General features: G+C 38.6%; 2 protein-coding genes across 6 annotated transcripts in view; one reads left to right on the forward strand and one right to left on the reverse strand.

The window, feature by feature from the left end:
- The first annotated feature begins 158 nt into the window (after nucleotides 1–158).
- Nucleotides 159–15,517, forward strand: LOC116293240 (vacuolar protein sorting-associated protein 16 homolog). The gene is made up of 24 exons (XM_089036195.1): nucleotides 159–338; nucleotides 657–742; nucleotides 1,207–1,301; nucleotides 1,855–1,983; nucleotides 2,913–3,057; nucleotides 4,248–4,363; nucleotides 5,343–5,462; nucleotides 5,634–5,689; nucleotides 6,121–6,195; nucleotides 6,372–6,466; nucleotides 6,707–6,783; nucleotides 7,146–7,271; nucleotides 7,689–7,816; nucleotides 8,466–8,501; nucleotides 8,848–8,956; nucleotides 9,273–9,407; nucleotides 9,868–9,976; nucleotides 10,539–10,636; nucleotides 10,987–11,091; nucleotides 11,365–11,442; nucleotides 12,171–12,272; nucleotides 13,105–13,269; nucleotides 14,120–14,223; nucleotides 14,554–15,517. The coding sequence occupies exons 1-24, from the start codon at nucleotides 289–291 to the stop codon at nucleotides 14,693–14,695; spliced, it is 2,481 nt and encodes an 826-aa protein (XP_088892321.1). The 5' UTR covers nucleotides 159–288; the 3' UTR covers nucleotides 14,696–15,517.
- The window catches only part of LOC116293239 (semaphorin-5A), a 32,225-nt gene continuing 28,018 nt past the window's right edge, over nucleotides 15,458–19,664 (reverse strand). For 4 of the 5 annotated variants that reach the window (XM_089036190.1, XM_089036193.1, XM_089036191.1 and 1 more), the window contains 3 exons: nucleotides 19,255–19,461; nucleotides 17,446–17,631; nucleotides 15,458–17,047 (listed from right to left, as the gene is read on the reverse strand). In XM_089036190.1, the coding sequence (XP_088892316.1) occupies nucleotides 16,677–17,047; nucleotides 17,446–17,631; nucleotides 19,255–19,461 (764 nt within the window). In that variant the 3' untranslated portion in view covers nucleotides 15,458–16,676. The remainder of the gene's footprint in view (nucleotides 17,048–17,445; nucleotides 17,632–19,254; nucleotides 19,462–19,664) is intronic. The other variant, XM_089036194.1, reaches the window with a different exon arrangement.

Here is a 19,664-nt window from a genome sequence, read left to right on the forward strand (position 1 = left end):
TGTCTGAGATTTTAGCAAAGCTCTTAATGTTTTTTTTCATTCTACCTTCCTTTCGTGTCTTGTTCTTAGCTAGAACCAAGTTTAAGTGCAATCGGAGCCTATTTGACTAAAATCGAGTTTGGGTTCCCTTTCTCTCATGAGTCACCACTGAACACTGTGTCAGTGGGCTCGAGGAAGTCATTAAAATGTTTAGAGGGAATAGGAGGGGGTGATCATGTACTGGGTTTAAATGACTCTAATGATATCCTGATAATCTAATAAGCTTATTCAGGTGTACAGATCTGGATCATGGCTCATTTTACCGGCGACTGGACCCCACTGGGCGAAGTTTTCTATAGGTAAATAAATAACGATCACTCAAAGATCAGTCACTCAATCATGTGACATAAAATACAAATGATCAATTATTGAAATCATCTAATAAAAACAATAAAGTTATCATTCAAGGCGATTACTATCGCTCAAAAATTCCACAGGAATTTTTATATTGGTATTATTTGATAAATGTCAGCTATTTTCGATCTCCTTTCCCTTTGCACATCTTGTTTCATAAGTTCGTTTTCAATCCCATTAGTTTTTGTCTTAGCTATATTCCCTCTGCCTCCCCCCTCCAACTTATTTTGTTTCTCAAATTTGTTATGCTGTCATTTGTATAGGAAGATGGAACTCTATTCCATGGGATGGAAAGATATCAACCTTGAGAACTATACTGTAACAGCCGCATCTTATGGAGGTCCCATTGGTAAGAATGTGTTTTGTAGATAGCTTGGACATAATGTTTTTTTTCCATTTCAGACCATGTGTCATTCCCTAGAGAATAAGATTCTTTGTTTGAATGGTATCGATATTCATGTTTCTTCTCTTGCGCAATTATTAAACATAGAAATCATACTCTAGGGAATGACAAGTGGTCTGAAGTGGGAGAACATTGTGCCCAAGCTAAGTAGGTGTATTGAAGCTTATTTTGTGTGGTTATGAAAAATATTGATTTAACATTAATTTGAAATGTACAGGTTGTTATGTTTTGTGTAGCTTTGGCCTAGTACTACTACTGTACCTAGTTCATTACCGTCCTTATACAGTGACAAGGTTCTCTTCAAATCAATGGAAAATTTACTTCTGTCTGATATAATGGACTGAAAAGTGTCCCTAAAAATGCAATTTTTGCATGTTTGCAGCAACTGACTGCTTGTTTCTTTTCTATAGCTTTGATGCCTGATAATAAACATACTGGGGCTGTCATCAATAAACCTATCATATCAATATACTCATCAGCAGGAAAAGAATTGTCATCATTAAGGGTAAGGCAACATTGATATGAAATTACATTGTAATACAGTTCAAAGATGCAATTATAACTTATGCCTACCAAACTGAGAGATTCATGTGTGCTGCCCTTCAAAGAGAATAAGAGGACAAAACACATTGCCGCCAATTGTCAAATCTTTAACTAACATGGTATTTATGAAATCAACAATTTGTGACTATAACGAATAAGGAGGGACAAAATATAGAATATTATCCTTCAAGGTTCACTGTACCATCTTGAAAGATAACTTTGCCTGTGGATCAAAGCAAGAACAGCAGTGAGGTTGCAATTATAGAGACATTTTTAATATCTTGGACAATTATATTCACATGTCTCTATCATTGCACGGTCACCACTGTTCTCACTTCAATGCACAGGCACAGCTACTTTCCCTTGCAAGAAACTGGGAAGGAAATTATTGGTACATTTTTAAGTATGAACAAATGAATAACCAATGAAAGCATATCAATATTGTGATGCATCTAAATTCATAATAATAATTTTTTGTTATAAATTTTTGCTTTTGTTTTGTTTCTGTGCTTCAGTGGGATGGTGGGCCACTGGTGGAGATAGGCTGGTCAGCTAGTGAAGACTTACTGTGTATAGGTGTAAATGGAAGTGTGTCAGTTTACGATATTCATGGGGATTACAAAAGGACATTCAGCTTGGGACAGGTGAGTATGCTGATCAAAGTTCATGCATACATATAGACTTATATTCTATACAAGTGGATAAGTTTTAGAAGAATAAATAGAGGATATTACATGGGCGCGCGGAGATACGAAATTTATCTTCGAGTGTTGAAAAGATCTCTCACAAGTGAGCGCAGCGAACGAGTGAGAGATTTTCAACACGAGAAGATAAAATTCGTATCTCCAAGCGGCCATGTAATATTCTGTTTATTATATAATTATCAATGAAGTATGTTTTGGCTTTTTCAGGCAATTTTTTCCGTGTATTTTTGAATAGCCATCGCAATGGTGTTATTTTCACACTTGAAAATAACATGTTATTTTCACGTGTGAAGATATCAATTTTTCGAAATAGAGAAAAATAGATATTTCATTGGTAATTATATAATAATATGTTTTATTTTATTGCTTACATTCTCGTTTACGAGGGTTTGCCAATGTAGAAAAAAATTTGTCACATTTTGTCAATGCAGCCTAGTATAGCAGTAAAATGATTGCTACAGTGTATACTAATTCAAGAGAAATATTGGTTTTGTTAATTGCAAGGGCAAATCTTAGAAGCTACGTAAATACAGCTTACCAACCTGCAGCCCTCAATTGACTGAAATGGAATTTGGAAGTGTTGATTTAATTCTTGTGAGGGAAAATAAAACTTATTCCTTTTATCAATACCCTAAACAAACTTTGGGCTCATAAAAGTCCGGTCATGGCTGGATTGAATGGAGGTTGGATTGAATTTAGTGTGTTAAAAACTTAAGGAAAGCCAGGAACCTGGAGAAAAACCCTTCAATCAAGGGAGGTTAAAAAAAACTCTTCTTGCATGAGATACCAACTCCAGGAAAACTATGAAAACACAGGAAAGCATGGAGAAACACAGTGTAACTTGTATGTAATTCTGTTGGACTTTTTAGGATGCCAAAGAGTCAAGAGTCATTGACAGCAAAATATTCCGCAGTATGGCAGGAACTGGCATTGCTGTACTCACCGGTAGTTACCATTTCTTTTCAATCAGCAATGTTGATGAAGTCAGAAACAGACGATTTGTTGATCCACCAGGTAAGATTCAATAATTAAATGTGACTTATTCATTTCAAATTTATTTTTCTGACAGAACTTATGATTAATGGCAGCAAAAACCCCAATTCCATCAGGAAGATGAGCTACCTTTTTTTCATTAATAATATAGCATCTTAGTGCTAAAAACAATGGCTGCTCAATGTTTGGACATGATGACTGGCCACATTGGTGTGAACAACATGTGAGCAGTCATTGTGTGAGCAGTCATTGTGTGAGCAGTCATTGTGTGAGCAGTCATTGTGTGAGCAGTCATTGTGTGAGCAGTCATTGTGTGAGCAGTCATTGTGTGAGCAGTCATTGTGTGAGCAGTCATTGTGTGAGCAGTCATTGTGTGAGCAGTCATTGTGTGAGCAGTCATTGTGTGAGCAGTCATTGTGTGAGCAGTCATTGTGTGAGCAGTCATTGTGTGAACAGTCATTGTGTGAGCAGTCATTGTGTGAGCAGTCATTGTGTGAGCAGTCATTGTGTGAGCAGTCATTGTGTGAGCAGTCATTGTGTGAGCAGTCATTGTGTGAGCAGTCATTGTGTGAGCAGTCATTGTGTAACCAGTCATTGTGTAACCAGTCATTGTGTGAGCAGTCATTGTGTGAGCAGTCATTATGTGAGCAGTCATTGTGTGAGCAGTCATTGTGTGAGCAGTCATTGTGTGAGCAGTCATTGTGTGAACAGTCATTGTGTGAACAGTCATTGTGTGACCAGTCATTGTGTGACCAGTCATTGTGTGACCAGTCATTGTGTGACCAGTCATTATGTGAGCAGTCATTGTGTGAGCTGTCATTGTGTGAGCAGTCATTGCGTGACCAGTCATTGTGTGACCAGTCATTGTTACTGGTCAAGAGATGTTTGGCCAGACAAGTGTCAATTTTGGCCAGAAATTAGAGACCTAAGTATCAACAAACATGGCAATGTCAAAGCAATGATGCAAGCATATTTTCGAAACAGTTTTTCATACATATTCCATTATCCTCAACATTGCCGTTCTCTCTAGGATATGACTGTATGGCATTCCACAGTAGAGAGAAGGGAAATGCCAAGGATGACAGCATGCACATGTAAAACATGCTCTCATTATATTTTTCACATTGCCCTCCTTGTTGCTTATCAATTAATGATGCTATAATCAGCCATTAACCAGCTATTAATTTTATTCTTGATGTCCTTTCACACAGATCTTAATGCCCCGCCCACCAGTTGGGTTGTTCTTCCCCAAGACAGGGATTCTCTAGCCATTGTTGCTATTGACAGTCAGATATACATGATTGATACGGGACAATGCATCCAGCAGGTAAATAGATATACTGTATTCACTGTGAGTGAGAAGGGTTTTACGTTTGGAAAGAATTGTTAAAGTGCTACTACGACGAAAATCGCTCAAACTTGGATTCAGCTGAAACTTCCTAAGAATACTCTTTAAAGGTCCAATAATCACTGTATGAAGTGTTTTCTCGATATTCAGGACGAAAGTATGATATTTTTACGATTATTTTTTGGAGTCTGTGACGTCATACACTCAACATCGAACATCGCTCCATACATTTCTTTGTAGTTTATGATCAAAATATCAGTAGTAAAGGGAGAAAGAAATACCCAAACACCCCAAAATATAAATCATAGTCACAAGTAATGTGAAATAAGCACATTAGCCACCCTTTGGGCTTCATAGGAATAAAATAAATTAAGGATTTATATACAAAGAAATATATGTAGCAATGTTTGATGTTGAGTGTATGACGTCACAGACTTCAAAAAATAATCGTAAAAATATCATACTTTCGTACTGAATATCGAGAAAACACTTCATACAGTGATTATTGGACCTTTAAAGAGTATTTTTAGGAAGTTTCAGCTGAATCCAAGTTTGAGCGATTTTCGTCGTAGTAGCACTTTAACAATATATAATCTGTGACAGATCTAGGGGAGTACAACTGGGCTTGAATTGGCTCTTAATTGAAGTCCTCTTCCTTCCTAGCAGTACCTCAAAATGGAAGAAATAGCAATGGCACATACAAACTTTACTTGTTGAAACTTTAACAGTGAAGCATGTATCTGGATCCCAATAGAAATGTGAAGGAAGGAAGGAAGGAAGGAAGGAAGAAAGATAGAATTTTACAAGATAACATAAGGCATGAGCTACTAAATAAGTGGGCTTTCTATGTTTCAAATGAATGTAGATACATGAAATAAAACTAACCAATTTATGCAGTTATCCAAGCTATGGAAATTGTGTCTTTTATTTATTTATTACTTCATGATTTTTCAATCAGTTCCCCATGTTTAGTGAGCCAGTAACATCCATAGTTGAGATGGCTCTTTCTTCCAACAATTCCTACTTGGCCATGTTCACTGATGCAGGTCTGGTCTGGATTGGCTCTCCTGATATGCAGGTATGTATTTGTTTATAATGCCTGCATGCCAGTTCTTGAGCTGTTTCAATGTGGCTAGTGCAGGTGCATACTGAGAGTCCAGGCTTTCTTCATTCAAGTCTCTCTAAAATAATATTGCAATAATATTGAAGTTGCATGCTGATTGTATTTTCCTTTGTGTGCTATCACCAGAAAGTATACTGTGAAGTCAAGACACAGTGTTTATCAAGGCCAAAGCAGCTTGCCTGGTAAGTTTTGATTACTGGAACAGATCCAGCTAGTACAAACAGGAGCAGATCCAGCTAGGGATGGTTCCATGGAACCTCTTTTGTGGAGCTGTGAAGCAGATCATGTTCTTTACATACACTTAGTTGATTGAAATTGGAACACCTCTTTGTGAAGCTGAATGCGCCAGCTTTTTTTGTAAGGCGACCGTTTTGGAAACCCCCCTTTTTAAAATCCTGGATCTGCCACTGGGAAACAACCTTTTTGTTTCTTGACAAAGCAAAAAAATATTTTGTTCAATTCAACCAACAATTCAGCTGATATCTGCATTGAAACAAGATACATAAATAATGTTTGTAATGCACCAGCAATACTATTTATTACTTCTATCTAGTGTGCAAATTAACATACTAATATGATCAAATGTGCATAACAAGGTCTTTTTATGTACCAGGTGTAGCACAGGAGCTGTTCTCTGCTACTGGGATGATTATTTGGATGTTATTGGACCAACTAAAGATGTCACCAAATATCCTTACATAAAAGCTAGTTTTAAAGACTTGGTAGCTATTTAATGATAATGGTAATAATTTTGAACAGGTTGTTACAGGGGTGATAATAAAAAGATGGTGGTGATATAGCAAGGTTGCTTGCATTTTCTTCTACCAAAAAAGAATATTGTTAGCATCCTTGACACTTCATTACATATTATATGGACAGCCAGGTGCACCTTGTGCAAGAAATTGATGGGGTCCGCATCATTGGCAGCTACACTCATGAATTGCTTCAGAAAGTGCCAAGTAAGACTTTGTTTCTGTACTATGTACATGTAGGAGAAGCAAGTCATGGATGTACTGCAGCAGGTTGATAACAGTAAAACATGCATGAATGTGCTTTATCACCTGACTACTAGTATCATCAGTAGCATTGTTGTACTCATCAAGAATTTGTGATGTTCAGTACCCCTGCCTTAGACAAAGATCAGTGCAATCCTTATCTCCAAAGTAATGATTAATGGGTATCGTTGCTGTTTTTATCAGCTGCTGTTGAGAACGTCTTCAAGATTGGCTCCATGGAACCTGGTGCTATGTTGTATGATGCAGCCAGAGAATTTGAGGTTTAGATTACAATTATTTATGTCTGGTTTTGTGTTGTTGTTGTCATCATTCTCTTGCTTCCTTGCTTGCTTGTTTAGCTTACATGCTTGCTAGCCTAGCGCTGTTTGCTTGTTTGCCAGTTTGTTTCATGATTTATTTTACTTGCTTGCCTGTTTGTTAGCTTGCATGCTTGTTAGCCTAGGTCTGTTTGCTTGTTTGCCAGTTTGTTTCATGATTTATTTTACTTGCTTGCCTGTTTGTTTGCTTGCTTGCTTGTTTTACTTGTTTGTTTTCTTGTTTGTTTGTTTTTGTTTGTTTATTTGTTTAGACGGACCCTGAGCAAGTGCAAACCACTAATACAGGATTAACCTGTTTTACTTAGAAAAAGAGTGCCCGTGCAGATGAGTATGTCAGGATGATCAAAGACAAACTTCCTGAGGCTGTAGAACAGTGTATCCAAGCAGCTGGTGCTGAATATGAACCATCCCTTCAGAGAAGTTTACTGAGAGTAAGCTAAAACCCCTTTATCAAGAGTATATCTATGTATAACAAGACTTACCATGATATATGAACATTCATTCCACACCATTGAAAGAACAGCCAATCAGAATGTAGGACGGTCGTGTATGTTTGGTTGTATTGTTTTGTTTCTGTTCATAAGGCATTTCGAACTTTTGGATTTATCGACCAAATGCCTAAGTATTTACTATGGTGTGGGATAAAATAGTCATCGTAATCCCACTTGTCACTTTCTAACATACATACTTGCAAGAAGGCCACTGTGTAAACTTCATGTAGAAGATACTCAAGTGACTCCAGGAATATTCCATGGTATACCACCAAAAACCATAGTATAATCAGCATATATAACAACCTAGATATCATTCATTTATAACGAATGTTATATCACAAATCTTTTTTTCAGGCTGCATCATTAGGGAAGAGCTTTCTGAGTGACTTTGATCCAAAACCATTTGTTAAAATGTGCCAGACGTTAAGAGTACTCAATGCCGTGCGTGAATATACTGTTGGGATACCCATAACATATGCACAGTATCCTTTGCCATCAATGATTGCCATGGGATATGCTTGCGATATAGTTAACAGAGGTGGTGGGGGGGGGATATTATGATTATGATATTTATATAGCGATCTTTTCCATGTGGATATGTTCAAAGGCGCTTTTCAATGATTTATGAATGAGAGATGGTTAAGATGAGGTGTAGGCACTGAGGGTGGTCACTGCCAGGGTTTCTTTACGTCCTCAGTGGTTCTTTTACGTCCCTCATATGTTGGTTAGTAATCAGAGTGTGGAGAGACGGGACCGCCATTTAAAGTGGTCATCCGAGCCACTTGAAAGTCTAACCATTTGCAGATATAATTACAAAGGCAGCACTTTCTCCTCAATTACTCAACCAACTTAGCCAACCGGTTGGCGTATATTGGCAATATTGGCTTTTTCTTGGTGTTGCAAGGCACCCGTGGCATGAAGACAATACAGCAATAGACAAGGAAAAGAATTTGCAGCTAAACAGAACCTTGAAATACGAAAACCCTAACCCAGAATACAATAAAGCTTGCTATGCCAAGAAAGACCCGAAATATTTATGAAGACTGTGATAGTGATGCTGTTTATCACAACGATGTAGCATAATTATAATAACTATTTTTTGTTTGATGCTCTTTAACTTACTTACTTAAGACTTGAGCAGCTGTCGACAAGATTATTAATTGACAGGTAAGTGAACATGAAAATCCAATAAAGAGCTTGTTGGGTTTTGTGAAGGGAGGAGAACTTGAGAACCATAAAAAAATCCTTGAATCAACGGGAGAGACAATCTCTACTCACATGTGATGCGAGTCCAGGAATCCAACGAGACCCCAGAAATCCAACGAGACCCCAGATGTGAGAGACAGATGTACTGCTGCTACACTACCCTTGATTCAACTTTTACCACTGTCAGGGATATACTCCTAAACGTTTTCGTCCTGCTGATACAATGATTTGCAAACGGAGACTGAGTTTATCTTTACTTCCTTTAACATTACCAATTGGCGTGTGACATGCTGTCTTCGTATTGTAGATTAGTTCTTCGTCATCACTATTGTCTGGCCATTAGAATATGTGACTACCTTAAAATTCAAAAAGCTGAGGGTGCAAGCCGCATTCTTGGACACTGGGCTTGCTATAAGGTATGGTTAAAATGTGCTACTATTATCATGATCATTACTATCATCATCATCATCACCGACGTCATCGCCACTATCATTTTCATCATAGCATAACAATAGCATGATCAGCAGCAGCATCATTATCATCAGCAAAAGCAGTAGCATCATCATCCATCATGATGATCGTTGTCACCATCATTATGCAAGGTGATCATCACGATTCAGGCATCACTCTTCATCACTATATGATAAAAGTCACATCACTATTATGAATTGATACTGAAATACTTTGCATTTTACATTCGATTAATATCTTACATATTGCATTTGCTTTCAGGTCCAACAAGCGAACGTAGGAGATGAGGAGATAGCCCGTGCTATCAACGCTAAGTTGGGAGAAAGCACTGGTATTTCCTACACAGAGATCGCTTCTAAGGCTCTGGAGTGTGGACGAACAAAATTGGCCATCAGAGTAAGTATTGTGATTGAAAATTACTTTACGTCACATCACATCACATCACATCACATCACATCACATCACATCACATCACATCACATCACATCACATCACATCACATCACATCACATCACGCAACGTCATTACAGATCACACGACGCAACGTCTAGGAGCGTCACATAACGTAACACCACACTCAACACTTCACTTTATGTCACATCAAACTACGCAACGTCACGTCACATGCCACCACACAACACTACGACAGATATCACCACGCAACGTCAAGGAACGTCAGCACTTCACATCATATATCATCACAAAATGCAATGTCACGATTACTACATCACATCACATCAAGCCACGTAACTTCACTTAACGTTACATCATATCAGAACACGTAACGCCACGTAACATCACTTCACATGAGGCAAAGTATTTTTTGTAGTTTTTTTAACATGACTTTACACTGTAGCTTTTAGATTACGAACCCAAAGCAGCAGACCAGGTGCCATTGTTGATGAGGATGAAGAACGACGAGCTGGCATTAGAAAAGGCCATTATGAGTGGTGACACCGATCTTGGTGAGTTAGCCTTCATTTGCTTGGGCAAGTGTGATGTTACTCTCGATTGATAGAGAAAATTTCGCATGACTGAAACGTTACGGGGTTGGAATAAGCAGTCATCCAATGAAAATGATGGAGACGTCCTTCCGTATCATGACTTTCAAAGTCATGTGAAATTTTCTCTAGGTCTTCTCTGTTCAACGTAAGAATAATTAAACCTCTTTAGCTTGGGCGTTTTTTTTCCCATTTCAAATCACGTGTCATTCTCTTGAGAATAAGATTTTGTGTTCGTATTCATGTGTCTTATCATACGAAACCTTTAAACATGGAAATGATCACTAGGGAATGACATCTGAAATAGGAAAACATTATGCCCAAGGTAAAGAGGTCTATTGTTTTCTCTTTACTCTTTCAAGAAAGTACCAGACGCAGACATAGGATGTAAAGTTGCACATAACGTTGCAATCGTTTCTACTTTTTGTCATGTCGCTAGAAACGTGTCATCTTGTGGCTGCGCCTCGTATCCATAGACAAGAGGGTTTGGCTCGTGATTCTAACATGGTTGTTATTCATGTTGCAGTGTACACGGTTATCATGCATCTTAAAGACACACAATCACAGGGAGATTTTCGAAGGTCAATTCGCAATTATCCAGTCGCTTTTAATTTATTTACTAAGGTAATTGAAATTTGTTTATCTCCTTGAGTCAAATAATTTACCTTCACAACTACCCATCAGCTGGGATCCCTGTATCATTTTGAAGTGTTGTTTTTCACATTGGTCAAAACTCTGGCTTAGTCATTTGGCCACTAATGCTTTCTGCTCATTGGTTGACATCTTAATCCAGCCTTGAGTCAGTCCTCAACACAGAGGTCAAAACAGGCTCACTCCTCCAAATCACATCATTCCCTTGAGTATTATTTCTTAAACATACCAGCTGAGTACTTCTATATACAGCAATGTGTGTTATAAATACCGTAAGTCCATAACTAGAATATTGAAAATTAAACTGTATGTTTTTATGTCAGTACTGTAAAGAAAATGAACCTCAAACCCTGAGTGCTCTGTATGATGAAGACGATCAGTTCTTAAACATTGGCAATGTTTGCATAAAGAATAGCTACGATAAAGAGGTAAGACCTTGAAACCATTCCATCACATATTTAGTCTGAAAGTCGACTCTACCTTAATACAGTAAGATGCACTGGTGTACTCCCCTTCCCCTCCCTCCAGCCCCCACCCCCCAAACTTCGTCCTCGTTCAGTGTTGTGGATTGATATCTGAAACAGTCGCGGTAACACAACCAATACATCATGCAACAGTACGAGAGAGAGAGAAGTGTTGTATGCAACAAAATGGCTGGACTGTGACGAAGTTTCTGTAATGAAATCTTGTTGTTATAACAGACGCTGGAGACAAGGATTACACAGTTGAACAAGGCTCAGATAAACTTCACAAGAGGAAACCACCCGTTTTATTCAAAGGTGAGCAGGTTTGATATAGCGATGCAGGGCTTAAAATAACGGTTGGACATCCAACAATGTCTGGCCAGAACTGGGACTTGTCCTGTCTATTCTTTGCCTTGCCTCCGGTCATTTCAATCAGTAACGTTTAGCCAGAAATGAGGTAAGACCAAGCTAAAACTAATTTGGCTTGTGATCATGACCAGCAACTGATCGGCAGCTATTTTGAGCTTTGAGACCTGGCGATCGCTATCGTACGTGATTACAGTGTTACTTGTTGGTTCTCAGGGGCGGATTTAGTGGTGGGAAGGGTGGGGAGGGACCGATGGGGCAGAGACCCACATTTAGTTTGGATTTCTATTTCTTTTACCTTTTTGTCTAAAAATATGCCCAGAACGCAGGAAATAGCATTTGTTAAATAAAAAATAGCATGAGATGTGAGACCTCTATTGGTTTCGTTTTGCATAGTCAGAGGTGAGATTCGTCTGATGCACAGATTCCTAGATCCGTCCCTGGTTCGCTCCTTTGCTTCGATGATTTTTGTGGGTTTCTGTCTTGTTCCATCGGTAATGACATTTTTACTCCAAGTGAATAATGGTGAATGAAAAAGTACTCATTGTAAAATACCCATGCTTAATGTGGATTTATTTATTATATTTTATTAATAAAACATCAAAAGGTCAACAAATCTTCCAACATACCTCAACCTCCTTCAGTTATGACTAAAATCAATTTTTCTCCCTTGATAGTGTACAGAGGAACAGATCAAATTATTAGAATACCAAGCAAAACTAGGTGGTCAGTTGAAACACACCTTCATGGACTTGTCTCTTAGTGATACTATACATCAGGTATGATAGTTCTGTCTCATATTCATACTATACATCAGGTATGATAGTCCTGTCTCATATTCATACTATACATCAGGTATGATAGTCCTGTCTCATATTCATACTATACATCAGGTATGATAGTCCTGTCTCATATTCATACTATACATCAGGTATGATAGTCCTGTCTTATATTCATACTATACATCAGGTATGATAGTCCTGTCTCATATTCATACTATACATCAGGTATGATAGTCTTGTCTCATATTCATATTATACATCAGGTATGATAGTCCTGTCTCATATTCATACTATACATCAGGTATGATAGTCCTGTCTCATATTCATACTATACATCAGGTATGATAGTCCTGTCTCATATTCATACTATACATCAGGTATGATAGTCCTGCATCATATTCATACTATACATCAGGTATGATAGTCCTGTCTCATCTCTTCGGTATTACGGGGACGGCTGGTGTACCTGCAATTGCCTCTCATACCTCCAGTGCTACAAGGATTTTTGTCTAGGTTCTCCGGTTTTCCTTCCTCCATAAAAGTCAGCTTCTAAATCCCAATTCAATCAATCGTTGAGCGCTTTAGTCAAGAGTTCATGCGCACCTGGAGTAATCACTCCCTCAGGGGCGTAGCGAGGTGTCGATTATAAGGGATATGGGCATGTACCACTTTCCCGCCAAATCAACAGGAATTATGCATGAATCAACTGAATTTTGGTGCCGAATGCAAACTTTTGGTGGGACACGTGCCCCTCCTCCTCCTATTCTAGTTCACTCCCTGTGTGATCGATGTAAGATATGTTACATTTCATGTGATTTGTGTTCATCAGTGCATCATTATGGGCAACCTCAAAGTTGCTGAACAACTCAGGAAAGAATTCAAAGTACCCGACAAAAGGTTTTACTGGATCAAAGTCCGCGCCCTTGCGGAGAGTAGAAACTGGTTGGAACTGGAGAGGTTTTCGAAGGCAAAGAAGTCGCCGATTGGCTATGAGGTGGGTAAAACTGACATAGTGGTGTTGATGCTAGCAAAGACAATAAAAAAACATCAGTGTCAAATTTCAATCCTCGAGAGAGGGGAATTCTCTCATCTTGATCCTCAGATTGGGAAAGTGCAAGTGGTCTATAGGATATGCTACTTAAGGTGACTGCCTACTTTTGGAAATTGATTTAAGCTTTTTTTAAAACTTCGATTTTCCGAATTGAAATTTAATGCTGATTCCAAATCTGGAAAGAAAAATAGGGTGTCCCGAGCTCGTTTTCGAGATAATCAGCATTTAATGGAAGCCTACGCACGAGCTTTTGGATTAAAAATTGCGCCACCCGAAGTGATTAGAAAAAAATTAAGATTCATAAGATAATAGTTATTTGCAGACTATATGATTGCATGAATGAAGGCTAGTCAATCATTCTACAATAATACATGGATATTTTCGACAAAAAGACAGAGAGATACATTGATTTGTCATATTTTGTAGTTTCGGTGCTCTTAAAAAATCTCATAAAGTCGAACAAAAATCCCTACAAAAATCTATTTTTTCACGTGTTCCTGATTTAAGCTTTTCCTAAAATGTTGATATAACCTACATTTTTAGGAGTTTTTTCGAATGGGCTATCAAAAAATATAGAGTCCCGTGCAAAATTTGAGGGTTTTGCCCTGTTGAAGCTCAAAACGCGTATGGTTCTTCAATAAAATCTTGTAGATTTTTCAGCGGTTTTTGAGCGCGCGCTCATCGTGGGCTCAATTCGAACGTTCAAAAGTAGGCAGCCACCTTAACGTGGACGCTACTTGTGCGATCTGAGATAAAATAGAACTATATTTTCATTAATTCTTCGTGTCTGCAGCCATTCGTTGATGCTTGCTTGGAGTTCAACAGTCGCATCGAAGCAGAGAAGTACTTGACCAGAGTCTTACCAGAAAACAAAGTCCATTATTACTTGAAGTTAGGGTAAGTCATTATTCAATAGTTCCCTTCGCAGTACCCTGCGCGATCTTGAAAGATACCTGTGCATCGAAGCGAGCTCAAGGACAACGGTGAGCTTGGAATAATAGAGGCCTTTTTAACACCTTGGACAATTATTCACTTTATTCCATCATTTTTTCAATGTCACCGTCGTGCTCGCTTCGATGCACAGGCACGGTTACCTTATACGAGATGGCGCAGGGAACTGTGAAGGGGACTATCTAACGTGTTCCTAAATAAGGATCCACAATTCCATGCGTGTAAATTTCATTACCAGTTTTCCAACTTACTCACAAATTCATACCTTGTTTACAGAAAAATCGTAGAAGCAGCAGAAGTAGCTTTGAGTCAAAAGAACGAGGAGGCCTTGGAACTAATATCAAAGAAATGTCAAAATAACCAACCGCTGCTCAATAAGATACAAAGTATGAGGGCTCAAGCCTTGCAAAAACGATAAAATAATTACTTACTGTGTTAAAAGGAGATATTAATAAACTCAAAACTCTAATTAGTCTTTCTAAAGACCTAGGTCTGAGGTGATTTGATAAATTAAAATTGACCAACAAAAGCGATGGGGAAAAACTCGTAAACGATTAATTTTGAGAATTAGAAATGTTTCTTTGTGATTTTCTCGACAGATTTTCCGTATTCTTTTCAGGCCTCGTTTGTCTTCTTCATAGGGAAAGGAACATACAACGAATTTGTAACAAACTTAATATAACTTGATTTCCTGCATAGGAAGACTTCATCATCGCACCCAGACCCTACCCATTAGACAAATGGGTAAAGTCTGGGTTCGAGAATGGAAAATCGCCAAAGAAAAAATAACTTACCTTGAGGCAGAATAGAGTGAAGGCATTTAACCCGTGAAAATAGAAATAATAGTCAAAGCGTAATAGTCAAATAGACGACATATAAAAGGAAAAAATCGCGATGGAATTAGGGTCTACTAAAGTGTATCAGTCTAATATCTATTGCACGGGTTTAATGACTTCACTCTAATGCGGATTATATTTTGAGCTCAAGTGAAAGATTGGCAAAGTGGCCTTAGAAAACTATTTTTTACCACACTGACGTCTACACACCCAATACACCCATAGATAGTAATAATTCACTTAGTTTTATTAAAAACCTTTCAGCTTTTTTCAAGGCAAAAATAGCTTATTATCTTAACATTATATAACATCTTTCTATATAAAATGAAATGAAAAGATTGAAATTAAAAGTAAACACTTTATTTGCCTCATAAAACAAGGCGATTAAAATTTGTTGGGCGCCATCTTGGTTTTTGCAGTGATTTTCTAGTTCAACACCATTCAGTAGTGTTCCACCAAGATCATGGGTCTCATCTTCCCCAACATATTAACGTTAGGAGCCCAACATCGGTTAGAAATTAACCATACTTTGCTCTGATACACCCAGAAAATCAATATTAAGTATATACCCTTAGCACTTTGGGTACCTGAACGATAGCCTTGACTTGAATAAAACAAAAGCTTGTAGCTGGAGAAATCTGTCTGGCTAGACAAGACCACTAATGACAATTAACCGTATCTTAGTTTTCTTTAGCGTCATTTCAGTCTGCTATCTTTTCATATAATTTATCTAAGCCTTGTACCTTGCGTATATACATAACTATATATGTACACAAATAAATAAGCTAGCACTTGTTGGCAGAGTGTTCAAGTGTCTAGGCACGCAGTGGATCATGGACCACCATGGGTGTACATCTTTGCACCAATATTTTTATGACAAATTTTTATGGCGTAAATCTTCTAGGTGAGTTGGTGCTTTTAAAAATAACTTAGCAATAAAGTTGTGTCAGGTTGATAAAAACGTCTCCATACTGGATTAGCCAATAAGACAAGTTTCCTGGTTTCCATGGAAATAATAAACATTCTTAAACAGCATGCTGGCAATAAAAAGTTGGTTTTGTTTCCATGGAGATAACCTCAGCTTAAAATAGAAAGTTCCATCCAATAAAAAATTATCGTTCTCAAAAATAAGAAAACATCTCTGAACGAAAAAATGTAACTTGTTTCTATGGATACAAAAATTCGAGGAATAAACTCTGGCAATATGTATTGTCTCTTTTTCCAGGAGACAACGTAACATAAATTATTGCTTATAAAACGTGATTTGATTCCATGGAGATAACAGCCATAAAGTAGGTCTGGCTGATTGGTCTCGTTTCTATGGAGATAAGTATGGAATTGAACTTAACTAACTTCATCCAAACACAACCAAAGAAAATGATGTATTTGGAACGTGATTGACGCGGCGTTCCGGACCACAAGTTAAATGTGTATCTTGGAACCACCATCAGGAGAGTGGCCATACGTACGAAGAAATATTCATTGTAGATTCCTTCCAGTAACAAAAACTATAATCTCCAACATAATATTCTGCACTGCTCAAGCCACCGTAGCCAGTAGCAACTATACAGATTCTGGACTGTGTTTCTTGTGTTTTTTGAACACGTCCTTTAGTGACCGACTGCTATTGGCTTCCACAACAACAGGCTGTAGTTTAGCACTACTGTTACGGTCCTTGCTACTATTACTTTGGTTGTCTAGCCCGTTTGTTCGTTCGTATTTACTTTCATTAGAAGGTTCTTGTATACTTTTTTCAAATGCTTTGGAAACATCGAAGTTTTTTCTTCTTCGAATGACGATGTAAGCCATGACGGCACATAAGACGAGTACAAGAACCCCGGTCACTATGGCGGCTCCTATCACGTCTCCTATCCGGTAACCGGTCTTTGTTGATACTGTGTTTGTTCCCTCGTATGTCTTTGCGAATGATTTGCCTGGGGGAATAAACAATTAATGAGCCAAATCTATCTTTTATTCATCCATCCATCCATCCATCCATCCCTCCCTCCCTCCCTCCCTCCCTCCCTCCAACCATCCACCCACCCACCCACACACACACCCACCCTTCCATCCATCCACCCACCCACCCACACACCCATCCATCCCTCCACCCATCCATCCATTCATCCATCCATCCACCCGCCCACCCTTCCATCCACCCATCCATCTATCCATCCATGCATCCACCCACCCACCCATCCATGCATCCATCCATCCATCCACCCCTCTCCCCCCCCCCCCCCCCCCCATCCTTCCTTCCTTCCCTCCTTCATGTAAAATCGTGAAGTCCTGGATAGCTACCATAGTATCATAAGAATAAGGCAAAACTTACTGTCAGAGTCACATTTGCAAGGGTCGTATTGGACCTGTTCAATAGGACACTCGGGCATTCCCCGACATCTACGTGACCGGTGCATCAGACCCATCTCCTCCTTGTTGTCATCACCCACCATGATTTTGAACGGTAAATCACAACTACACTTCGACCATGTGTTCCACGACGGATCAAAATCTGTTTCTGAGAGCAATTACAGAAAATTGGATATTGTTAGATTATTTACTACAATCTATCAGGCCCATTGAGTGGTTTCACGACAGCCATGCTTAAGAACATGAATGCCCCGGGAGGGAGGGGGGGGGGGGGGGGGGGGGAGGGAAGCGCGCATCGATATGGCTTATCCTAGGTGCTTTTTATATAAAATTTAATATTATTTGTTGTGGTATCTCTTAGGGGTTAAAAATCATTCAGCCACTCCCTTTTTTAAAGACTTTCGGTATCTTTTAGGGGTCTTTTTGAAAATTACCGACGAGCATCCCCGGTACTTTTTTCCCGGAGTCTCCCCCCCCCCCCCCCCCGGGATGAATGCTATGCAATGTTTCTCAAACATATGAAATTTCTATTGTTTTGCCCAACAAGATGTCTGCCTTGAAACCTCTGTATTGACGTAATGTCAGTTAAACTGCAAAAAAGCGATGGTAAACGCTATGTAATGTTTTCCATCAGGTATCCGTTTTGAGAAAATATTTCAGAGCCAAAAAAAGACAATTCTGTACAAAACTTATTCTTGTTGTTTATACCATGTTGTTTGATTAGCTTCTCTTGTAAGATCAACCAACATGGCGGCTGTTTCAATGTTATTCATATCCCGAATGATTCTGAGTCATGTGGTTGCAGTCCAAGAATAGAAGACTATATGATTGGGCTATGAATGGTATTTGTTAAAGGTACGATATTGATCTCAAAGGGCCTCCAAAATGAGGTCTACATCAAACTTGGTTTGAAACGAAGAAAGCGGCAACACGAGTGAGAGAAGTTCGAACAGGATAGAATGAGGTGATGTGCTGACGATCGAGCTAAGGATAGAGACACGTAGGACGTAAAACGGCTCTAGTCGAAAGAAGTGAAGTACATCATGCATGCACGTGCGGTAAGAAAATAGTGACGATGGCATGAAGGGATAGTAGACCAACACAATGATGACAGTTACAAGAAAAGTTAGTGCCAGCACAACACGACGATGATATGGGCACTGGCTGACATAATACATCATGCATGGGTTAATGTTGAATACAGTGGTGTTAATCAGAACACAGATGATATAACAACAGCATACATTATGCATGGGTTAATATTGAATACAGTGGTATTAATCAGAACACAGATGATATAACAGCATACATCATGCATGGGTTAATATTGAATACAGTGGTGTTAATCAGAACACAGATGAAATAACAACAGCATACATCATGCATGGGTTAATATTGAATACAGTGGTGTTAATCAGAACACAGATGATATAACAGCATACATCATGCATGGGTTAATATTGAATACAGTGGTGTTAATCAGAACACAGATGATATAACAACAGCATACATCATGCATGGGTTAATATTGAATACAGTGGTGTTAATTAGAACACAGATGATATAACAACAGCATACATCATGCATGGGTTAATGTTGAATACAGTGGTGTTAATCAGAACACAGATGATATAACAACAGCATACATCATGCATGGGTTAATATTGAATACAGTGGTGTTAATCAGAACACACAGGTCCCTTTCATATCATGCCATCAAAAGGAACTTGCCCGTGGGTGGGTAGGTGGGTGTTAATGACACCAGTAGTACCTTTAGGAGTTGTAAGACCTGGTGTTGGGATAGACGGGGTTGTAGGCTTGATGGTCACAGGATAGCACTGTCTTTCTTGTTTCTTATCGCCAACACATGGTTTATCCACATCTTTACAATCTCGTGTCCGGTGTTGCATCCCAACCACCTTGCACTTACTCCACTCAGCCCAGCTACTCCATACACCTGGGGGGACCGTTGGTGGAACTTGAACGAATTAAACACGAATTAAATCAATAAACCAAAACGATACAGGAAAATAATTTAAAACAAATTCAAACATCCTTCTTTTATCTCTGGGTTCGATTGGAAATGAGAGAAATCCGGACTCAGAAACGCTGCATAGATTTAGTTAGCTGTTTATTTCGAATAGTTTCAGGGAAGTACAAGTAAATCAATAGGAAGACTCC

The sequence above is a fragment of the Actinia tenebrosa genome, unplaced genomic scaffold (assembly GCF_029948245.1).
Source record: "Actinia tenebrosa isolate PJP-AT-01 unplaced genomic scaffold, QUT_ActTen_1.0 PGA_scaffold4__44_contigs__length_22323623, whole genome shotgun sequence".
Taxonomy (NCBI): Eukaryota; Metazoa; Cnidaria; class Anthozoa; order Actiniaria; family Actiniidae; genus Actinia; species Actinia tenebrosa.

Bases quoted from the DNA above. Each gene is read 5' to 3' on its own strand.
- LOC116293240 (XM_089036195.1), top strand. From the start codon at position 289: ATGGCTCATTTTACCGGCGACTGGACCCCACTGGGCGAAGTTTTCTAT. The intron at 4,364-5,342 runs GTAAATAGATAT...TTTTTCAATCAG, and splicing joins CGGGACAATGCATCCAGCAG to TTCCCCATGTTTAGTGAGCC. The intron at 5,690-6,120 runs GTAAGTTTTGAT...TTTATGTACCAG, and splicing joins AGGCCAAAGCAGCTTGCCTG to GTGTAGCACAGGAGCTGTTC.